The 22,942-nt window shown below is 41.9% G+C and overlaps 1 protein-coding gene across 1 annotated transcript in view; it reads left to right on the top strand.

Moving 5' to 3' along the window:
• LOC126108238 (zinc finger protein 664-like) overlaps nucleotides 1-22,942 on the top strand; it is a 201,600-nt gene that overhangs the window by 113,867 nt on the left and 64,791 nt on the right. Inside the window, exon 6 of the mRNA XM_049913468.1 lies at nucleotides 19,288-19,368. Within this exon, the coding sequence (XP_049769425.1) occupies nucleotides 19,288-19,368 (81 nt within the window). The remainder of the gene's footprint in view (nucleotides 1-19,287; nucleotides 19,369-22,942) is intronic.

A 22,942-nucleotide genomic window follows, 5' to 3' on the forward strand; every position in this document is an offset into this window, starting at 1 on the left:
AGGACATCAAATGTTGTTGTTGTTGTTGTTGTTGTTGTTGTGGTTTTCAGTCCTGAGACTGGTTTGATGCAATTCTCCATGCTACTCTATCCTGTGCAGGCTTCTTCATCTCCCAGTACTTACTGCAACCTACATCCTTCTGAATCTGCTTAATGTATTCATCTCTTGGTCTCCCTCTACGATTTTTACCCTCCACGTTGTTTATCGTCCATGTTTCACTTCCATACATGGCTGCAATCTATACAAATACTTTCAGAAACAACTTCCTGACACTTAAATCTATACTCGATGTTAACAAATTCCTCTTCTTCAGAAACGCTTTCCTTGCCATTGCCAGTCTACATTTTATATCGTGTCTACTTCGACCATCATCAGTTATTTTGCTCCCCAAATAACAAAACTCATTTACTACTTTAAGCGTCTCATTTCCTAATCTAATTCCCTCAGCATCACCCGACTTAATTCGACTACATTCCATTATCCTCGTTTAGCTTTTCTTGATATTCATCTTATATCCTCCTTTCAAGACACTGTCCATTCCGTTCAACTGCTCTTCCAAGTCCTTTGCTGTCTCTGACAGAATTACAATGTCATCGGCAAACCTCAAAATTTTTATTTCTTCTCAATGGATTTTAATACCTACTCGGAATTTTTCTTTTGTTTCCTTTACTGCTTGCTCAATATACAGACTGAATAACATCTGGGAGAGGCCACAACCCTGTCTCACTCGCTTCCCAACCACTGCTTCCCTTTCATGCCCATCGACTCTTATAACTGCCATCTGGTTTCTGTACAAATTGTAAATAGCCTTTCGCTCCCTGTATTTTACCCCTGCCACCTTTAGAATTTGAAAGAGAGTACTCCAGTCGACATTGTCAAAAGCTTTCTCTAAGTCTACAAATGCTAGAAACTTAGGTTTGTCTTTCCTTAATCTTTCTTCTAAGATAAGGCGTAAGGTCAGTGTTGTCTTACGTGTTCCAACATTTCTGTGGAATCCAAACTGATCTTCCCCGAGGTGGACTTCTACCAGTTTTTCCTTTAGTCTGTAAAGAATTCACATTAGTATTTTGCAGCTGTGACGTATTAAACTGATTGTTTGGTAATTTTCACACCTGCCAACTCCTGCTTTCTTTGGGATTGGAATTATTATATACTTCTTGAAGTCTGAGGGTATTTCGCCTGTTTCATACATCTTGCTCACCAGATGGTGGAGTTTTGTCAGGACTGGCTCTCACAAGGCCGTCAGTAGTTCCAATGGAATGTTGTCTGTTCCCGGGGCCTTGTTTCGACTCAGGTCTTTCAGTGCTCTGTCAAACTCTTCATTTAGTATCGTATCTCCCGTTTCATCTTCATCTACCTCCTCTTCCATTTCCATAATATTGTCCTCAAGTACATCGCCCTTGTATAGACCCTCTATATACTCCTTCCACTTTTCTGCTTTCCCTTCTTTGCTTAGAACTGGGTTTCCATCTGAGCTCTTGATATTCATGCAAGTGGTTCTCTTTTCTCCAAAGGTCTCTTTAATTTTCCTGTAGGCAGTATCTATCTTACACCTAGTGAGATAAGCCTCTACATCGAATAGGATAAGGACATCAAATAGGATAACCTATTCAGAGTGTGAGAAGACCATTGCCCTGACGTGACCAGCTGAGAGTGTAACTTTAAACTTTTTCTTTAGAGGAGAGGAGGCGTGTCACCACTCCACGGATTGGCATTTTGTTTCCGGTTCGAAGTGACGAATGTGTGTTTCATTGCTCGAGATGATGTTCGACAGAAAATTGTCATTGTCAGCCTCATCATAATGCACGAGCAAATCCACGCAGATGGTCCTTCATTGCTCTTTACGGTCTTGTGTTGGGCGGTGAGGAACCCATTTGGCACTTACCTTTGAGTACCTCAAGTGATGGACGAGTGTGTCAGCATTAGCAACAGAGGTGTCCAGTTGAGCAGCGAGGTGTTTGATTGTGATCCGCAGATCACCTCGAATGAGGGTGTCTGCACATTTCAACATTGCAGGGGTCACCACTGTGTGTGGCCAGCCAGCACGGGGAAGATCGGACAGATTTGTGCAACCTCGTAGTGATGATGACAGACGTCTAGCCGAATGACTCGACGTGCTTTTTTATTTGCTCACTCCCAGGTCTCCGTAGAGATTCTGGAAGTACCTATGAATGTTGTGATGCTCTGGTTATCTGCCAAAAGGAAGTAGATGGTAGCTCTCTGCTTGGAATGCACATCCATTACAGACGTCATTTTGAAGTCTTCATATAGTGCTGCCATCTACTGGAACTTCGTGAAACTATACAAGCTGAAGAGGGAAAATTCCCCGATGTTGTTGTTGTTTTGGTCTTCAATCCTGAGACTGGTTTGATGCAGCTCTCCATGCTACTCTGTTCTGTGCAAGCTTCTTCATCTCCCAGTACCTACTGCAACCTACATCCTTCTGAATCTGCTTAGTGTATTCATCTCTTGGTCTCCCTTTACGATTTTTACCCTCCACGCTGCCCTCCAATGTTAAATTTGTGATCCCTTGATGCCTCAGAACATGTCCTACCAACCGATCCCTTCTTCTAGTCAAGTTGTGCTACAAATTTCTCTTCTCCCCAATCCTATTCAATACCTCCTCATTAGTTATGTGATCTACCCATCTAATCTTCAGCATTCTTCTGTAGCACCACATTTTGAAAGCTTCTGTTCTCTTCTTGTCCAAACTATTTATTGTCCACGTTTCACTTCCATACATGGCTACACTCCATACAAATACTTTCAGCAACGACTTCCTGACACTTAAATCTATACTCGATGTTAACAAATTCCTCTTCTTCAGAAATGCTTTCCTTGCCATTGCCAGTCTACATATTATATCCTCTCTACTTCGACCATCATCAGTTATTTTGCTCCCCAAATAGCAAAACTCCTTTACTACTTTAAGTGTCTCATTTCCTAATCTGATTCCCTCAGCATCAGCCGACTTAATTCGACTACATTCCATAATCCTCGTTTTGCTTTTGTTGGTGTTCTTCTTATATCCTGCTTTCAAGACACTGTCCATTCCGTTCGACTGCTCTTCCAAGTCCTTTGCTGTCTCTGACAGAATTACAATGTCATCGGCAAACCTCAAAATTTTTATTTCTTCTCCATGGATTTTAATACCTACTCCGAATTTTTCTTTTGTTTCCTTCACTGCTTGCTCAATATACAGATTGAATAACATTGGGGAGAAGCTACAACCCTGTCTGACTCCCTTCCCAACCACTGCTTTCCTTTTCATGTCCCTCGACTCTTATAACTGCCATCTGGTTTCTGTACAAATTGTAAATAGCCTTTCGCTCCCTGTATTTTACCCCTGTCACCTTCAGAATTTGAAACAGAGTATTCCAGTCAACATTGTCAAAAGCTTGCTCTAAGTCTACAAATGCTAGAAATGTAGGTTTGCCTTTCCTTAATCCCCGATCCGCCACAACAAATCGTGCAGTTTTTCAACCAAAATTAGTCGAGAAAAAAAAAGTGTTTCATTACTTATACGTAGCAGCCTTCTTTCTAAAATGAGCACCATCTGGCTGCTGCTGTCAGCTGCTCGGTCACTCGTGCAGCAACATGATCGTAAATTATGTACTGCTGAGTCAAAACATAATGATCACTGCCACCCGAGATTGAACGTTGGCTGATTACGTTGTGGACATGTGACATGCTGAGAAGAGTATATTACCAGAGCAGGGAAGAATGAGAATCATTTTGGATATTATACTGGCAAAAAGGGGGGGAATTCTCTGATGTAAGCAATTTTGATCCTGGGCACATTGTTATGGCCCAGTGCCTGGGAATGAGCATTCGTGAACAATGAAGCTGGTTGGCTGTTCACGTGCTACTGTCATGAGAATGTATGGGATGTGGTCAAAGGGTGGTGAAGCCACAGGTAGGCATGAGTGTCAAACATCAGCACATCATCACAGAATGCAGAGTTTGGAGGCTCGCCTACCGTATTTACTGGAATCTAAGCCACACTTTTTTTCCGGTTTTTGTAATCCAAAAAACTGCCTGTGGCTTAGAATTGCGTGCAAAGTAACTTCTGCCATCGAATATATGTAGCGCTACACAGGTATGCTTTGCAGGCACAAAGATAAATACTGGCGCCAAAACCTCTGCGTCAATAAATAAATTTTAAAAAAAGGTGGAAGACGAGCTTTTTTTCCTCCGCCCCGAATTTCGACCACTGCATTTTCGTACATTATCCATCGAAGTAAATACAAATTCTGTATCGTTCATCTTCAAATGTTGCAGCGTTTCAATGTACTACGAAAATCCGACTGGCAAGACTGTTAGGGATGTTTGTCAATATGGCCAACTCTACATTCTGAATTTTTTCCTACTTGTGAGAAGAGATGGTTGCTAATAGGAACTTTTATGAATTGTGAATCACATGCAGTATTCTCTTCACCATAACAATAATACGAATATAAACACTTTGCCATGTATTCTTTCGTGTTTGCTGCTATCTCATTTAAATTCTGTCTGCCTAATAAACTACGAAACTAGAGTGAGACAACAGCAAATGCGGAAGAATATACATATTGTGTCATGTTTATATTCTTAAGTGTAATAGTGATACAGTCAGAAATGAAGCACGGCAATTGACTAGATTTTTCAATCTAAGATGACTAATTTCTGTGCAGAATGTAATGTACTAAAGAGGCGTCTGCAAAGATTTTCAAACGGAGAAAAATTTTTGCTAAACTCTCGTTTTAATTGTAAGCGGCGGTAGCATGCAGAAAAGCAAGCCATGCCGCGAGCGGCGACAGGCCGTAAACACTCATCATCAGAATGCGACAAACAATGCATGACACAGTACAGTAATGCATCTTCAGCTTAGAGTGACGTAAACACCTATAACAAAGAGAACGACACTTATCAGATCAAAGAAAATTAAGCAATCAATTCAAACCAGACGAAGCACATGGAAAAGGAAGGGTACCCCTGTAAATACGGACTGAGCGCCTGACACATAACAATGGCTACCTGGTAAAGCTTAACCGCTAAGCTTACGACTCGAACCAAACTACTGTAGCTGTATCGTCGTTCATTCGACCTAAATTGTGTCTAATATTACAATGAACCAACTTTGTTTTGATTTGAAGGTGCGGCTTAAAAGTTTTCTCTCCCCTTGAATTTCGAGTCTGAAATTTCAGGTACGGCTTAGATTCGAGAAATTTTTTTTTCCTTGATTTCGAGTCTAATTTTTCAGGTGCGGCTTAGAATCGAGTGTAGCTTAGATTCGAGTAAATACGGTACTCTATAAAGCGGGATAGGCAGTGATGTGAGGCAGGTCTGGTGGCAGAGAACAAAAAAGGTGGTCCAGGCACAAGTGTTTGGAGCACACTGTCCAGCGCACATTAATGAATGTAGGACTCCACAGCAGACAATCTCTGTGTGTTCCAGTGTTATCGCAACAACATTATCAATTATGAGCATTTTTACTTTCAAAATAATGAAAGATAAATGATTTTTAGTTTCTGTAGAGATTTTATTAAACCATGAACTAATGAGTCTGTGACACAATCGATACTTCTGTGTTAAAAGAGTAATCTAGATTGCAATAATATTTTATTAATGACCAGTTTCAACTTCACGTAGCAGCCTTCTTTCTAAAATGAGCACCATCTGGCTGCTGCTGTCAGCTGCTCGGTCACTCGTGCAGTAACATCATCGTAAATTACGTGTGAAGATGGACTCTGTTCTTTCGGACATGTGCAAAAGAACAGATACCCTTAGCAAACTTGCAGCTCTTGAAAAATGAAATTACAATGAAATCCAGACCTTTCGCTGCTTACAGGCGTTAACTAATATCAATGGGGACAGTTGAAAATGTGTGCCCCGAGTGGGACTCGAATCTGGGATCTCCTGCTTACATGGCAGACGCTCTATCCAACTGGCATGCTCCCCGTGAGGCCCACATTTCCAACGTATTGTCCACACACTACATTTGTAGTGCCCCTGCCCACTATATTCATTACTTGTGGCAGTCAATCTATCGATTCCCTTAAGAGTTCGGGCATTGTGAGTGCATCCGTATTGAAGATCATTGGCCGGTAAGCCTTATCTACATGAAAATGGTATCTGTTCTTTTGAACATGTCATATAGAGGTAAGTCCCTGCAGTCACACTATCCTCTGTGCCCTCAATGGCTCAGTCAGGTAGAGTGTCTGCCGTGTAAGCAGGAGATCCAGAGTTTGAGCCCCGGTCGGGGCACACATTTTCAACTGTCCCTGTCAATATTTATCAATGTCTGTAAGCAGCTAAAGGTCTGGATTTCATTGTAATTTCATTTGTGATCATAAATTGGTGCAGGCAGTGAGCAGTTTACAATCGTGTTGCTGCATGAGTATACAATAAGCCACAAAAAACAGCCAGATTATGCTCATTTTTGGAAGAAGACTTCTACGTGAAGTCTAAACTGGTCATCCATGAAATATTACAGGGTGCAAACACCCAAACACAACTGGTAAAAGCTCAGGAATTTTTTCATTTGGATAAAACCGGGACTTTTTTAGAATTCTGGAAATTTTTCTCATTTTAGTTGTCAGTCAAATTTTTGTTATTTGACTGAAGAACCGATACTCTGACAAAGAATTGTGCTGTAGCCCACTATTGCAGAATGATACTATATCAGTAAAACATAAATGAGGGAGTAACACCAAAAAAAACTTTAGTTGCAAAGAAAATGTGCCATTTATGGCAGCAAAACACTGTGCACACAGAGGCTTCTGCTGACAGCAAAATGTGTCGAAGGCTTTAGGATGAAGTCTATGCAGTACTGTGTCACAACAGACTGCTTTCAATTATTGTGTCGACTTAACTACACTCCTGGAAATGGAAAAAAGAACACATTGACACCGGTGTGTCAGACCCACCATACTTGCTCCGGACACTGCGAGAGGGCTGTACAAGCAATGATCACACGCACGGCACAGCGGACACACCAGGAACCGCGGTGTTGGCCGTCGAATGGCGCTAGCTGCGCAGCATTTGTGCACCGCCGCCGTCAGTGTCAGCCAGTTTGCCGTGGCATACGGAGCTCCATCGCAGTCTTTAACACTGGTAGAATGCCGCGACAGCGTGGACGTGAACCGTATGTGCAGTTGACGGACTTTGAGCGAGGGCGTATAGTGTGCATGCGGGAGGCCGGGTGGACGTAAAGCCGAATAGCTCAACACATGGGGCGTGAGGTCTCCACAGTACATCGATGTTGTCGCCAGTGGTCGGCGGAAGGTGCACGTGCCCGTCGACCTGGGACCGGACCGCAGCGACGCACGGATGCACGCCAAGACCGTAGGATCCTACGCAGTGCCGTAGGGGACCGCACCGCCACTTCCCAGCAAAGTAGGGACACTGTTGCTCCTGGGGTATCAGCGAGGACCATTCGCAACCGTCTCCATGAAGCTGGGCTACGGTCCCGCACACCGTTAGGCCGTCTTCCGCTCACGCCCCAACATCGTGCAGCCCGCCTCCAGTGGTGTCGCGACAGGCGTGAATGGAGGGACGAATGGAGACGTGTCGTCTTCAGCGATGAGAGTCGCTTCTGCCTTATTGCCAATGATGGTCGTATGCGTGTTTGGCGCCGTGCAGGTGAGCGCCACAATCAGGACTGCATACGACCGAGGCACACAGGGCCAACACCCGGCATCATGGTGTGGGGAGCGATCTCCTACACTGGCCGTACACCACTGGTGATCGTCGAGGGGACACTGAATAGTGCACGGTACATCCAAACCGTCATCGAACCCATCGTTCTATCATTCCTAGACCGGCAAGGGAACTTGCTGTTCCAACAGGACGATGAACGTCCGCATGTATCCCGTGCCACCCAACGTGCTCTAGAAGGTGTAAGTCAACTACCCTGGCCAGCAAGATCTCCGGATCTGTCCCCCATTGAGCATGTTTGGGACTGGATGAAGCGTCGTCTCACGCGGTCTGCACGTCCAGCACGAACGCTGGTCCAACTGAGGCGCCAGGTGGAAATGGCATGGCAAGCCGTTCCACAGGACTACATCCAGCATCTCTACGATCGTCTCCATGGGAGAATAGCAGCCTGCATTGCTGCGAAAGGTGGATATACACTGTACTAGTGCCGACATTGTGCATGCTCTGTTGCCTGTGTCTATGTGCCTGTGGTTCTGTCAGTGTGATCATGTGATGTATCTGACCCCAGGAATGTGTCAATGAAGTTTCCCCTTCCTGGGACAATGAATTCACGGTGTTCTTATTTCAATTTCCAGGAGTGTATTTACGTTTCTGATAGGTCACGGGAAAATATTGCGAAACGTGGTTTGAGAAGCATTACCTTCAAAGTAAATTTCCTTTTACAAAAGTTGAACCATGTTACGTGTGTGAACATGCGATGAATTTCTTAAATTGCAGAGTGTTTGAGTATCATTCAAAACTTAACACTTTGAGGTCCAGCCACTTACAAAAATTTCAGGCCAAGAAAACCAGACATTTTAGCCATTATTTACAATTTTACTGGCACATCAGTGTTTGATATATCTTAAAGAGTAACACACATTAAAAAGACCAAGCTTCAAGCTTAGTTTTTCATATTTGTTTTAGTTCTTTCATAGCTTACATATAATGCAATAATGATGTTAAAAAATATAATTATCCTTCAGAAATCATGTGAGGTGAATTCCTCAGCTATTTCAAACATAACTGGCTTTCCTATGGAAAAGTCAAAGTGCTCAATGGAACATTTATTCAGCCAAGTAATGCACAAAATGTTCGGTGCACAGCAGTGGAATTTATAATTGTGCTTGTCAGTAATATTCTGCTGCTGCAATTTAAGCTGTGCTCTTAGGATCCTGCCCAACTGCGCCCACGGAAAAAAACAGCAAAAAATTTTTGATGACCAATATTGTATATGAAAACTCATCTTTTCTTGTAGGTTCACTTTATGTGTATTAATTAAAACAATTAATTTTTTATTTGTGTGTTTGTGCTAATTAATAATGTTTCCACCTGCTGACTACATCACGTGTCCTATGCTCTGAATATCTGCTGTCATTGGCTGACAAGTTTATGTGGCATAGGCTGTAATTGGCTGACTAAAGTGCATCACAATCTCTATTTCAGTGCATCAGAAGCTATAGTGCTGCATTTGGTGGAATTCGTATTTGTACTTTCAAGATACGAAAATATGCAGCGTACATGTTGCTGTGCATCAAAGATATTTTCAAAACATGTTGTTTTTGCTGGGTGTCATTTCCTGTAGTGCTGGGAAGTTCTATGCCAGTATCTAAAACCATTACTGTTCAAAGAATTGATAAGTTTTACAGCTCCCATGGAAGCATATTGTCACTTAACATGGAAAGAATGTTCTTTCACCCAGGAAAAAGTGTATTTTCACCTGGGGAAAAAGTATATCTTTAGCTGCGAAATTGGGAAAATGTGGGAATTTTTTTTCCTTGCTCGCATATACACTGTGCCTTATTTTGGTCTAGACTGTTGTTTTAACCCAGATCGCTGTTACTCCTCTGGTCCATCTTGTCTAAATTTGTGAACACTTGGTACAGCTTATTTCTAACAACCATTTTTTATGAAGCAGTTCTCAGTGCACCGTGATATGTACAACTCCTTTTCTAAAAAGAAAGCTAACTGTTCACATTGAGGGCAGCCACTTGTTACAAAACATGACCCTTCTACGCCACTCTTCTCCCAAGTGACACTTCCTTCACCCACATTTAAAATCAATCCACTTAAAATACTTGTTCTGTGCTTAGTGTTAGTAAATCACTTGATTGCTGGACTCCTTACTTCCGAACTGGTAGAAACTGAAAGACTTCATGGTACAGTGATGTTTGTGTGTCCACTGCCACTAACAATAATAGTAACTACAATAACAATGATGATGGTGGTGATGATGATGATGATGATGATGATGATGATGATATGAGGAACATTTCTAAAATAAAGTCTCCAAGGTGCTGGATCCGTGAGGAACACTTTTACGCATCTTGACTGGGCAGCTGTTTGTGATGGAGCCCCTCTTCACTTGTTGTGCCAGGTGCAAGTTGCGTTACCCATTTTAGAGTGCCAAGGCGGTGTTAGACAAAGTCAACGGGCCACTGTGTGTGGCCATCAAGAACCTGCGAAAGTGGGTCGGAGAGTTCAAGAAGGGCACACAGATGTCTGTGATGAACAGTGTTCTGGCCATTCATTGGTTTCAGCTGAAACAGTTGCAAAAATGGAGAAAGAAATATGCAAAGATCGGTATGTGACACTTTGCGAGCCTTGTAAATGGATCCCTGAAGTCAGTAAGAGTGCAGTTGTTAAGATTTTGACTGAACATACGGACTATCACAAAGTGTGTGTGAGGTGGGTCCCCAAAATGTTCACTGAAGACCGTAAATGGCAACGTGTCGAAGCAGTACTGATATGGTTATCCCGAAACATCCTCTACACCCTTGCTCTCTGATTCAGACAAATGAGAATCGTGAAGATTAATTAGGAAAGGCTCCATCATTGAGTCTCCTGTCAATTTCCTTTTCAAAATCTTCTTCTTGCAGTGTTTCTGAATGTCTAGCACAATTTGCCCATGCAGAGATAATTATGTTGTCCACTGCTTGACGTGTGTTTTTCAACACCAGCAATCTGCAAGATGCTATTTCTCTTTGTGATATAGACTTCAATTTGCGCCCATACCAGGTCAGTAGAATTGTAGAGGCAGTGATATCGTGGTTACAAGATTACTCGGTGACCAGGCTGTCTTGCTGGTTCACCTGTGTCGTGAGTCCAGTATTTCTGCTTGTATGCATTTATGAGCGCGGGTAACTCTGCCCTGGTCTGTGACGCAGTGTGGGGAATTCCTTTAGATGACAACAATGAAATAATTTCATTGTATCTCCTGTTTGAAGTAGGAGCCTTATTCATTCGCACAGAGTGAACACTCGCATTATCCGTGACAATAACAGAATTCTGCATCAGGTACAGACATAGCTGTTGTACAGACCACCGCTTGAAGACAGCAAGACATTTCAGAGTGGTAGTCACTCAAATGCTTTGAGTTTGATGCTTTAAATATTAATTTACTTTCTTGTATGAACCCTGTCTCTGGAGAACCTGCATGAAGGTGGATTCACACTTGACGGAATGTTGCCGCGACATCCATCACCTCAAAAGATTCTCCTCTGTAGTTCAAATTGTGGCATTCACACATGCCGTCAACAGAGTGTTATCGACACGTCAAATCATGTCGCGTCAAGGTTTCTCGGGAACAGTGTTTCAGCGGGCCATTGACGGAGTCATGTGATATTTCCCTATTGCTGCCAGCAAGTAGCACCTCCATATTTGTTTTATTTTGTTCAGCAAAATGGCCTTAGGCAAAAATCAGCTTCTGCCATGGTGATACTGGATACCTGCCTCTTTAATTCCTCTTTGTAATTTCTATTTGTATTTTGCATAACAGGTTAAAAAAAAAACTGTTCTTTAGACATTCTGAGGTGTTCATAGTGATGACTCCTCTTCCAGCTCCTTGTAAAGAGTGTGGAACTCTCCTTCACAGTCTCAAGTTTTTAACATATTTCTAACATACTCTTTTTCCTCGCTGTTCCTTATCATCAAGTGCAACGGCAATCATTTCAAGCTGCTTTAAACTAAACTTCAGCATTTCATTGTGATCTATTGTGAACTACGAAATAGTGTCTCTGGTGGGTATTTCATGAACCAGCTGTAATGTCACAATGCTCTTTCAGTGTCGAAGTGCCATATAGTGTGATCTGTTCTCTTCATCAGATGCATTGGCTTCACTCGCAATCTGTCAAACAGTTCTCAACCTGATGCCGCATGCCTCAGCTGTTCTTTCTTGGCACTTGGCAACATCGGGAAACACTTTGTGATCAGATGTGGATGTCGCTTCTGAATCCTGTCTAAAGAACTGATATATGTGCGACACTATTTCTCTCACCTGCTTTTGTAATACTGGGTGAGATTTGCTTTTGCCACTCACATCGATCGGACTGCCTCAAAATAACTTTCTAAAGAATGCTATGCAGAATGCTAAAACCAGTCATAAACTCACTCCACACAATAGAAAATGAACTCGAGTGCACACATCGGCTGACTGACTGCTATCGGTTGGCACGTCACTTGACATATCCGTGCTACTGCGTATTGAGATATCACCTGTCACTTTATGTGGCATGCACTCTAGTAGCTTTGCGACCCCCTGCTTTACAACACTAGAGGTAGAACTGACAAGGCACTTAGCACAGAAGTAGAACTGAAAGTACCGTAACTGTATTTGATGTTAGGAGAAGAACTTAGGCACAGTGAAAAAAATGGGACAGATTTTGTTTTCCAATCACTATAGTGCAGAGTGCAGACAGTGTATAGAGGAGAGAAGCATTGTGGGGAAACAGGCCCTGTTTCTCTCGGGTAGGTCAGCAGGCTACACATGTGTTCTGCAAGAGCAGAAAACAACACTGACACCTTGTCACAGGGATCACTGATCTCTTCTGGTGTTGTAAGGGCCATAATCAAAATCCATGATGGAGCAGATTTAATCACATCACTCATTTCAGAATAAGAAAAAGAAAACAACACAAAGCATTTGGGAACCGTCACCATATAACTGCTTCTTGAGGTTGGCAGGGTATTGTTAATGAGGCAGTTCAGGCCCAACCGCTATTCGATGCAATCACCGTTCAAATCATTTGCCACATTAAGTGTGTGTATAATACCAACTTTTGAACTTAAGCTAATGAACGAATTTAAGTGTAGACCAGATGTGGCTTAATTTCAAAGAAATAGTATCAGCAGGAATTGAGAGGTTTATACCAAATAAACTAACAAACGACGGAGCTGATCCTCCTTGGTAGACAAAACGGGTTAGAACACTGTTGCAGAAACAATGAAACAAACATGCCAAATTTAAACAGACGCAAAATCCCCAAGATTGGCAATCTTTTACAGAAGCTCGAAATTTAATGCGGACTTCAATGTTAGATGCTTATAGCACTTTCCACAACGAAACTTTGTCTCAAAACCTGGGAGAAAATCCAAAGAGATTCTGGTCGTATGTGAAGTATGTTAGCGGCAAGAAACAATCAATGCCTTCTCTGCGCAATAGCAATGGAGATACTATTGAAGACAGTGTTGCCAAAGCAGACTTACTAAACACAGCCTTCCGTAATGCCTTCACAAAAGAAGGCGAAGTAAATATTCCAGGATTCAAATCGAGAACAGCTGCTGACATGAGCAGCATAGAAGTAAATATCCTCGGAGTAGTGAAGCAACTCAAATCACTTAATAAAAGCAAGTCTTCTGGTCCAGACTGTATACCAGTTAGGTTCCTTTCGGAGTATGCTGATGCATTAGCTCCATACTTAACAATCATATACAACCGTTCGCTCGACAAAAGATCCGTACCCAAAGACTGGAAAGTTGCGCAGGTCACACCAATATTCAAGAAAGGTTGTAGAAGTAATCCATTAAATTACAGGCCCATATCATTAACGTCGATATGCAACAGGATTTTGGAACATATATTGTGATCGAACATTATGAATTACCTCGAAGAAAACTGTCTATTGACTCACAGTCAACATGTGTTTAGAAAACATCATTCCTGTGAAACACAACTAGCTCTTTATTCACATGAAGTGTTGAGTGCTATTGACAATGGATTTCAGATCGATTCCGTACTTATGGATTTCCGGAAGGCTTTTGGCACTGTACCACACAAGCGGCTCATAGCGAAATTGCATGCTTATGGAATATCGTCTCAGTTATGTGACTGGATTTGTGATTTTCTGTCAGAGAGGTTACAGTTCGTAGTAACTGACAGAAAGTCATCAAGCAAAACAGAAGTGATTTCTGGCGTTCCCCAAGGTAGTGTTATAGGCCCTTTGCTGTTCCTTACCTATATAAACGATTTGGGAGACAATCTGAGCAGCTGTCTTTGGTTGTTTGCATATGATGCTGTCATTTATCCACTAATAAAGTCATCAGAAGATCAAAACAAACCTGCAAAACGATTTAGGAAAGATATCTGAATGGTGTGAAAAGTGGCAGTTGACTCTAAATAACGAAAAGTGTGACGTCATCCACATGAATGGTAAAAGGAACGTGTTAAACTTCGGTTACACGATAAATCAGTCTAATCTAAAAGCTGGAAATTCAACTGAATACCTAGGTATTACAATTACGAACAACTTAAATTGGAAGGAACACAGAAAATGTTGTGGGGAAGGCTAATCACAGACTGCATTTTATTGGCAGGACACTTAGAAAATGTAACAGACTTACTACGGAGACTGCCTACACTATGCTTGTCCATCCTCTTGTAGAATACTGCTGTGCGATATGGGATCCTTACCAGATAGGACTGATAGAATATATCGAAAAAGTTCAAAGAAGGGCAGCACGTTTCGTATTATCGTGAAATATGGGAGAGAGTGTCACAGAAATGATACAGGATTTGGACTGGACATCATTAAAAGAAAGGCGTTTTCTGTTGTGACAAAATCTTCCCATGAAATTCCAATCCCCTCCGAATGCGAAAATATTTATTGACACCAACCTACATAGGGAGGAACGATCAGCACGATAAAATTAGGGAAATCAGAGCTGGTACGGAAAGATATAGGTGATCATTCTTTCCGCGCGCTATACGAGATTGGAATAATAGAGAAGTGTGAAGGGTGGTTTGATGAACCCTCTGCCAGGCATTTAAATGTGATTTCCAGAGTATCCATTTAGATGTAGATGTAGGTATGCAGTTGTTATAAAATTCTAGATCCCACGGCTGAATACTATGTTGCATTATGTCATGTGGTGTGTATCTCAGATAGCCTACTTAACTGCCCACAGTTGGCACAACACCAAAACATCAAGTGCGTTGATAGGTCATTCCATTTGTGCACGTTTTATTTTGCAAGCAGGTTCTGACACACATTATCTGTCCAAATTGGGCTTCACCAGATGCTGTACAATACCAGGTACTGAAAACTGATTACATTTTAGATATCAATATGCTGAAAATAAAGCTCTTTCAAACTATTTCTGATAGAATAGTGCCTATGGATACAATTTGCTGGTAAATATATTTAGGTAATTTCGCGTTATCACATTTTGAGACAGAATTCGCATCTATTTCACATTTATCACAAAATTTGAATTTTTCTGGTCCGTAGTAACTGGAGCTTAAGGCTCCACACTGTGAGGCAGTGGCAGTAGCTTGCATTGTAGGATTATTGGAGTGTCATTTGCTGAGTCAGAGTGTTTGCTTTTTGTTTTGAGATATGTAGAATATGTTTTATGGTCAAGATTATATGCCACCAGTTCTCCGAGTTCATTTAGCTTTATCCAGAGTGCACGTGTAGCTTTCTGCTACAGATGTGAAATGTGGAGCATCGACACCCACCCAGCGTTCATCTGCCTCTAGTCTTGTCTTCTCGATTGCCGAATATTCTTCCCCAGTTTGGCTAAACGGCCCACTCGACAAAAATATGGACATCCAGCTAAGTAATGCCATGAGGATGATTTTTAGTGTTATCAAATCAATTTGTACACAATGATTAGCAGTACAAAGCCACATTCTGCCCTCTCAGCTGCAACACATAATGCTGTCACAAATGAATAGGGCAGAAAGATCATTAATAGTAGAAATCTTCCAGACCGTTGAGATGTTGATGGTGCAAACTACACTGCATGACAAAAGAAGTGGAGCATGCAGAAGAGATGGTCAGATGTTAGCAGTTCTCTGGGGCCCCAGAGAACATTGGCATTGTTTGTGTTTAGTGTTAATAGCAGGTCTGTTAGTGTATGTAAGGAGTGTGAACAGTTACAACTGTTGAGTGGTCACTGTGAAGGGTATGAAGATGCTACATATGAGATATGTTCCAGAAGTTATTTTTCAATGTAATCAACCTTCATTTCAGTACACTTTTCACAGCTCTGAATTAACAGCTCTATGCCTTTCAAAAATAACCTGATTCTTTATCATCAAATTTCCTTTCTCCACGATCTTTCTTCAGTTTGGAGAAGAGATGGTAGTTACTTGGGGTGAGATCTGGACTGTAGGGTGGGTAGTCAGTCTCCTGGAAGCAACATTCCTTTACTACAGCCTCCGCAATTACCACTGTGTGCACTGGCACATTGTCACAGAGAAGACAAACACATTGTGACAACCTTCCTCGCGTCTGTAGTTCGATGGAGCTGCATAATTTGTGCAGGTAGTGTTATGCGTTCACAGTGGAATTCCTTTCTTTAAAATCAACTAAGAGAATTCCACTGAAATTCCAGAACCAGAAGAGTGTTGCCACGGCCTTCTTTGTAGGCAGAGTGACCTTTGCCTTTCTCAGTGAAGCCTCACCTAGTTTATACCATTAGAGAGATTCTCTTTTGAACAGAGGATCATAATAAAGAATTGTAGTTTCATCCCCTGTGACAATAGATTCTAGTACTTCTTCCTGGTTGTCACAGCACAGCTCCAAAAACTTGGTGCAAATAGTCACACACTACAGAGAGAAGTTTGAGAACCCATCTTGCACTGACCTTTTTCGTGTGCAAATGACCGTGCATTATCTGTAAAATGGTTGTTTTAGACAACCATATCCTCGCTGCAGTTTTCTCGGATTCCAATCGCATGTCACTCAGAACTTCACTTTCAACAATAGCGATGGTTTCCTCAGTCCCAATTTGACAGTTCGAGTGACACATGGATCAACAGTAATGCTCTCTCTGCCCAGATGAAACTGTCTAGACTATTCCTTCACTGTGGAGTATGAGGGGAAGCATCACCATAAACACGATCCAAGTGGACTTTGAAAATGAACAAAACTGGGTGTACCACTATTCAGACAAGGCCTCCATATTATATACCAAGCCCTTCTTTTGTCAGGAACTTAATCACTGCACAATATTCGATTTTACCCATTGCAGCATGAGTGTCACCATTTGACTAAGGCTAGAAGCAGACTGCAACTCGTGTGCACATCTACTGACAGATGTCGCTATCTCCCCTCCGTGGCATTTAACCTTCACGCCTGTATTCGAGGTCAGGCCACAAACATCTGGAACCTATCCCGTGCTTGTGCAAGACAAAATTATCAGTGTCTGAAAGTGTGTAAAAGGGCCATCACTGTTGGACCCCATTTGGCCAGCTGGTTGAACATGTAGAATCTAGATTTGTGAGGTTTGTGACAACGTACACTACTAGCCATTAAAATTGCTACACCAAGAAGAAATGCAGATGATAAGTGGATATTCATTGGACAAATATATTATACTAGAACTGACATGTGATTACATTTTCACGCAATTTGGGTGCATAGATCGTGAGAAATCAGTACGCAGAACAATCACCTCTGGCCTTAATTACGGCCTTGATACGCCTGGGCATTGAGCTTGGATGGCATGTACATGTACAGCTGCCCATGCAGCTTCAACACGATACCACAATTCATCAAGAGTAGTGACTGGCGTATTGTGACGACCCAGTTGCTTGGCCACCATTGACCAGACGTTTTCAGTTGGTGAGAGATCTGGAGAACGTGCTGGCCAGGGCAGCAATCGAACATTTTCTGTATCCAGAAAGGCCCGTACAGGACCTGCAACATGCGGTCGTGCATTATCCTGCTGAAATGTAGGGTTTCGCAGGGATCGAATGAAGGGTAGAGCCACGTGTCGTAACACATCTGAAATGTAACGTCCATTGTTCAAAGTGCCGTCAATGCGAACAAGAGATGACCGAGACGTGAAACCAATGGCATCCCATACCATCATGCCGGGTGATACGCCACTATGGCGATGATGAATACACGCTTCCAATGTGCGTTCACCGCGGTATTGCCAAACACGGAATCGACCATCATGATGCTGTACACAGAACCTGGATTCATCCGAAAAAATGACGTTTTGCCATTTGTGCACCCAGGTTCGTCGTTGAGTACACCATCGCATGCGCTCCTGTCTGTGTTGCAGCGTCAAGGATAACCACAGCCAGGGTCTCCGAGCTGATAGTTCATGCTGCTGCAAACGTCATCGAACTGTTCATGCACATGGTTGTTGTCTTGCAAATGTACCCATCTGTTGACTCACGGATCGAGGCATGGCTGCACGATCCGTTACAGCCATGAGGATAAGATGCCTGTCATCTTGACTGCTTGTGATACGAGGCCGTTGGGATCCAGCACAACGTTCCGTATTACCTTCCTGAACCCACCGATTCTATATTCTGCCAACAGTCATTGGATCTCGACCAATGCGATAGGCTACAATCCAATCTTTATCAAAGTCGGAAACGTGATGGTACGCATTTCTCCACCTTACACGACGCATCACAACAACGTTTCACGAGGCAATGCCCATCAACTGCTGTTTGTGTATGAGAAATCGGTTGGAAAGTTTCCTCATGTCAGCACGTTGTAGGTGTCTTCACCGGCGCCAACCTTGTGTGAATGCTCTGAAAAGTTAGCCATTTGCATATCACAGCAACTTCTTCCTGTCGGTTAAATTTCACGTCTGCAGCACGTCATCTTCGTGGTGTAGCAATTTTAATGGCCAGTAGTGTACAACGGTTGATCAGAAGAAGTCTTGCTGGTGACATCGAAGTCAATGGAATACATGCATACCCTAAATGTTCTTGTGCAACATTTTATGTGATATATATGAAGGCTTTATTTCAATAGTGGTACAACTCCAATTATTTCATTTCAAGATACTGAGGCTTAGACATAACTGAGTGATGACAATAGGAAGAAATGGTAATCCCTTGCAACAAGTGGTGGACTGCAATATTTAAGGTACATCATTCACAGAACTGTCATCACTATGAACAAAACTGGGTGTACCACTATTCAAATAAGGCCTCCATATTATATACCAAATTCTTTTATTATGTATGTGGATAGATAAAAAAAGTCTATTCACCAAGGGGCACCAGGAGAACACACACACAAAAAGGTTTAACTTTTACAAAATGTTGGAGCCAGTGGCTTCTTCTTCTGGCAGAAAAGTTGAAGGGGAAGGAAGAGGGGTGAAGAAAAAGGACTAATGAGGTGTAGAGAAAGGGGTACAGTTCAGAAAAGTTACGCAGAATGCCAAGTCAGGGGAGAGTTAAGGGGTGGGACGAGAAGGACACCTTTCCTTGGTGAGTAGATTCTTTATCTATCCATTTACGTTGTATTGTCAGTAATTGCTTATTTTCGTTGTTACATTCTTTTATTACTTCAATATATGTATTTTTTTAATGTTTCAAAAAGCCGTAAATATACAAGTAAATACTTCTTATTGCAGGTGTCTGTAGAGTGTGGAGTGCCAAACGACACGAAGCCGGAGACTGCAGCATTGGTTCCACTTATACCAAAGGAAGAACCAGTAAGTACGACCATTTGTGAGAAATCTGAGTTGCACTGTGCTTCATATTTTGTGTGTATATTATATAACACCGAGTCAGGTGTATCTCCTAAGATTCATTTGGTGCATCTACTCTCGTGTCAGGCTAGCTACGAGGATCATTCAATAACGAAACATACAATTCTGACAATAAAAACGGTTTATTACATCAGTACAATTTTATGTCTACTTTTCCACATAATCCCCACCAACTTTGCAGACTTATACCATCCTCTTTGTAAAAGTCTTCTTATCCCTTCTGTGAATAATTCTTTACCTTGCTCTCAGAGCCAGTTTTGTGCTTTTTTCTTTACCTCTCCCTAGCTGTTGAACCCATTTCCACACAAAGGTTCTTTCCTTGAACCAAATGGGTAAAAATCCGAGGCGGAAAGACAGGGCTGTAAGGAGGATTGTGTAGGAGCTCCCAACCCACTCAGCCAATAGTTTCTAGTCTCAGTTGCATCTTATGAAGGCAGGCAAGTGTTGTCTTGAAGGAAAAAATGGACAAGTGTGAATAGGACTCACACTCTGAGGCTTCCGCACTAACTTAATTATGCATATAGATTATGATAATGATAATAATAATAATAATAATAATTTTATGTGGCCTAGTGGTCTAGTGCAAGTCTTTCTATTGGCTGCCACTTCAGTGATTACTGAGTGATTAACCTACCCCATTTATCCATCCAGGGAGACATAACTTATAGTTTAACACGGAATCAGAAGCACATATATTTCTGGTGATTCCTCACATATTGGAGTGGTGAAGGCGGCTTTAAAATGGAGATTGAAACATATGTGGGTGACCAAGATTTGATCCTGCAACCTCTCAGTTACCAGGCACCCAATTTACCACTAACCATCTGGGCCCAACAGGTATATAAATAGTTCATTTATATGTTTTCTGCATCTATATCTGTAATCCGTGAGCCACTGTCAAATAGAACAAGGCAGAAATGACTGTCTATATGCCTCTGTATGAGCCATGCTTTCTCACATCATATCATTGTGATCCGTACGCAAAATGTATGTTGGTGGCAGTAGAATCTTTCTGCAGTCAGTTTCAAATGTCAGTTCTATAAATTTTCCCAATAGTGTTCCTCTCAAAAGAATATCATCTCCCCCCCCCCCCCTCCCCCCGCCCCTGCCCCCCCTCCCCACGGATGCCTTTTGATGTTTCCGAAGATGTTTCCGAAGCATCTCCATAATACTTGCATATAGTTTGAAACTGTTAGTAACAAATCCAGAACCCCCCTTCTCAATTGCTTTGATGTCTTTCTTTATTCAGACCCAGTGTAGATCCCAAATACTAGAGCAGTACTAGGAGAGTAGGTCACATTAGCATCCTATACGCTATATCTCCATTACAGGTGGACCATGCTTTCCCAATGTTTTCCCAATAAATTGAAGTCGAACATTCGCCTTCTCTACCACAATCCTCTCATGTTCATTCCATTTCATATCGCTGTACAACATTACTTCCAGATATTTAAACAACATGACTGTATCAACTGACACACTACTAATATTGTAATCGAACAGTAAAGGTTTTTTTTTTCCTTCTCATCTGCATTAATTTACCTTTTTCTACATTTAGAGCTAGCTGCCATTCATCAAAACAAATAGAAATTGTGTCTAAGTCATCTTATATCTTCCTACATTCATCCGACTGCAACATCTTCCTGTACACCTCAGCATCATCAGCCAAATAGCCACAGGCTGCCCACCATGTCCACCAGAAAATTTATGTATATTGAGAACAACAGTGGTCCTGTCATACTTCCCAGTGGCACTCCTGACGATATCCTTTTTCCCTGGTGAACACTCACCCTGGAGGACAATATACTGGGTTCTGTAACTTAAGAAGTCTTCAAGCCAATCCCATATCTGGGAACCTGTTTCATATGTGCGTACCTTTATTAACAGTCTGCTGTGGGGCACCTTGTCGAATGCTTTCCGTAAATCTAAAAATATGGTATCTGCCTGTTGCGCTTCATGCAGAGTTCACAGTATATCATGTGAGAAAATGACAAGCTGAGTTTTGGACACATGCTGATTTCTAGAACCATGTTCATTTGTGGACATAAGCTTCTCGGACTCAAGAAAATTTATTATATTCGAACTTGGAATATGTTTAATCATCTGCAGCAAACTGGTTTTAAGGATATTGTTCAATAATTTTATGGGTCTATTCTTTTACATTTTTGATATATATGAGTTTGTGCTCTTTTTCCAGTCATTTGCGACTTTGTGCTGCGTGAGAGAGATGTGATAAACGCCTGCTAAGTAAGGGGCTAATGGTGTAAAATCGAATTGGTGTTCCATCCAGACCTGGTGACTTATTTGTTTTCGACTGTTTCAGTTGTTTCTCTACCCCAGTGATGCTAATTACTATGTTATCCATTCGGGACTCTGCGCAATGGTATGTTCGTACGATTCTCCTGCATGAATGATCGCTTGAACGTGACATTTAAAACTTAAGCTTTCGTTTTCCTATCTTATACTGCTCAGCAGAGAGAATAATGAGTGACTGGATAGAAGCCATAGACCCACTTAGCAATTTTACATAAGACAGAATATTCTGGGTTTCTCAGCAAGATATTATACTAACATACAACAGTGGTAATTGTTGTATGCTTCACTTATAGATCTTTTCACAGATGCCTGAATCTGTACTAACCTTTGCTTTTGTCATTTGTACTATGCCTTTTGAACCAAGAGGTCCCAAGTTCGAGCCTCGGTCCGGCACACAGTTTTAATCTGCCAGGAAGTTTAACATCAGTGCACACTCTGCTGCAGAGTGAAAATTCATTCTGGAAACAATCTCCCAGGCTGTGGCTAGGCCGTATCTCCGCAATATCTTTTCTTCCAGAAGTGCTAGTCTCGCAAGGTTCACATGAGAGCTTCTGTGAAGTTTGGAAAGTGGGAGATGAGGTACTGGTGGAAATAAAACTGTGAGCACAGGTCATGAGTGATGCTTGGTAGCTCAGTCGGCAGAGCACTTGTCCACAAAAGGCAAACGTCCCGTGTTCCAGTCTCAATTTAATCTGCCAGGAAGTTTCAAGTATACTTCTTTCCACAAGATGTTAAATTCGATGACAACTTCAGACAACATATAAAGGAACAATTAACCCTGACTTTAAATACCTCACCAACAGAGACAAAAGACATAAAACACACTCCTGAAGTAATGACTGAGAAAGAAATCATAAACGCGGTCCATTCAGGACGCAATCCTCTCAAGACCAACACAACCCTTGGACAGAATCACATAAAACACACAAATCTCCAGAAAGCTCCAGCCCACCTCATAGTACCCACTTTCTCCCTTGCCTACAACTACTGCCTCACTAAGAAAACATTACCAACCAGATGGGAAACGAGCAAAACAATAATGATTCCAATGTAACCAAAGACTGCCTCGTGATCCTACAGACCAATATCTCTACTCGATGTCCTAGGAAAAACAAATAAACAATACTAACTGACCACTGAGAAACATACGTAGGAGGAGGAGGAAATTTAGTGTTTAACGTCCCGTCAACAACGAGGTCAT

The sequence above is a fragment of the Schistocerca cancellata genome, chromosome 11 (genome assembly GCF_023864275.1).
Source record: "Schistocerca cancellata isolate TAMUIC-IGC-003103 chromosome 11, iqSchCanc2.1, whole genome shotgun sequence".
Classification (NCBI taxonomy): domain Eukaryota; kingdom Metazoa; phylum Arthropoda; class Insecta; order Orthoptera; family Acrididae; genus Schistocerca; species Schistocerca cancellata.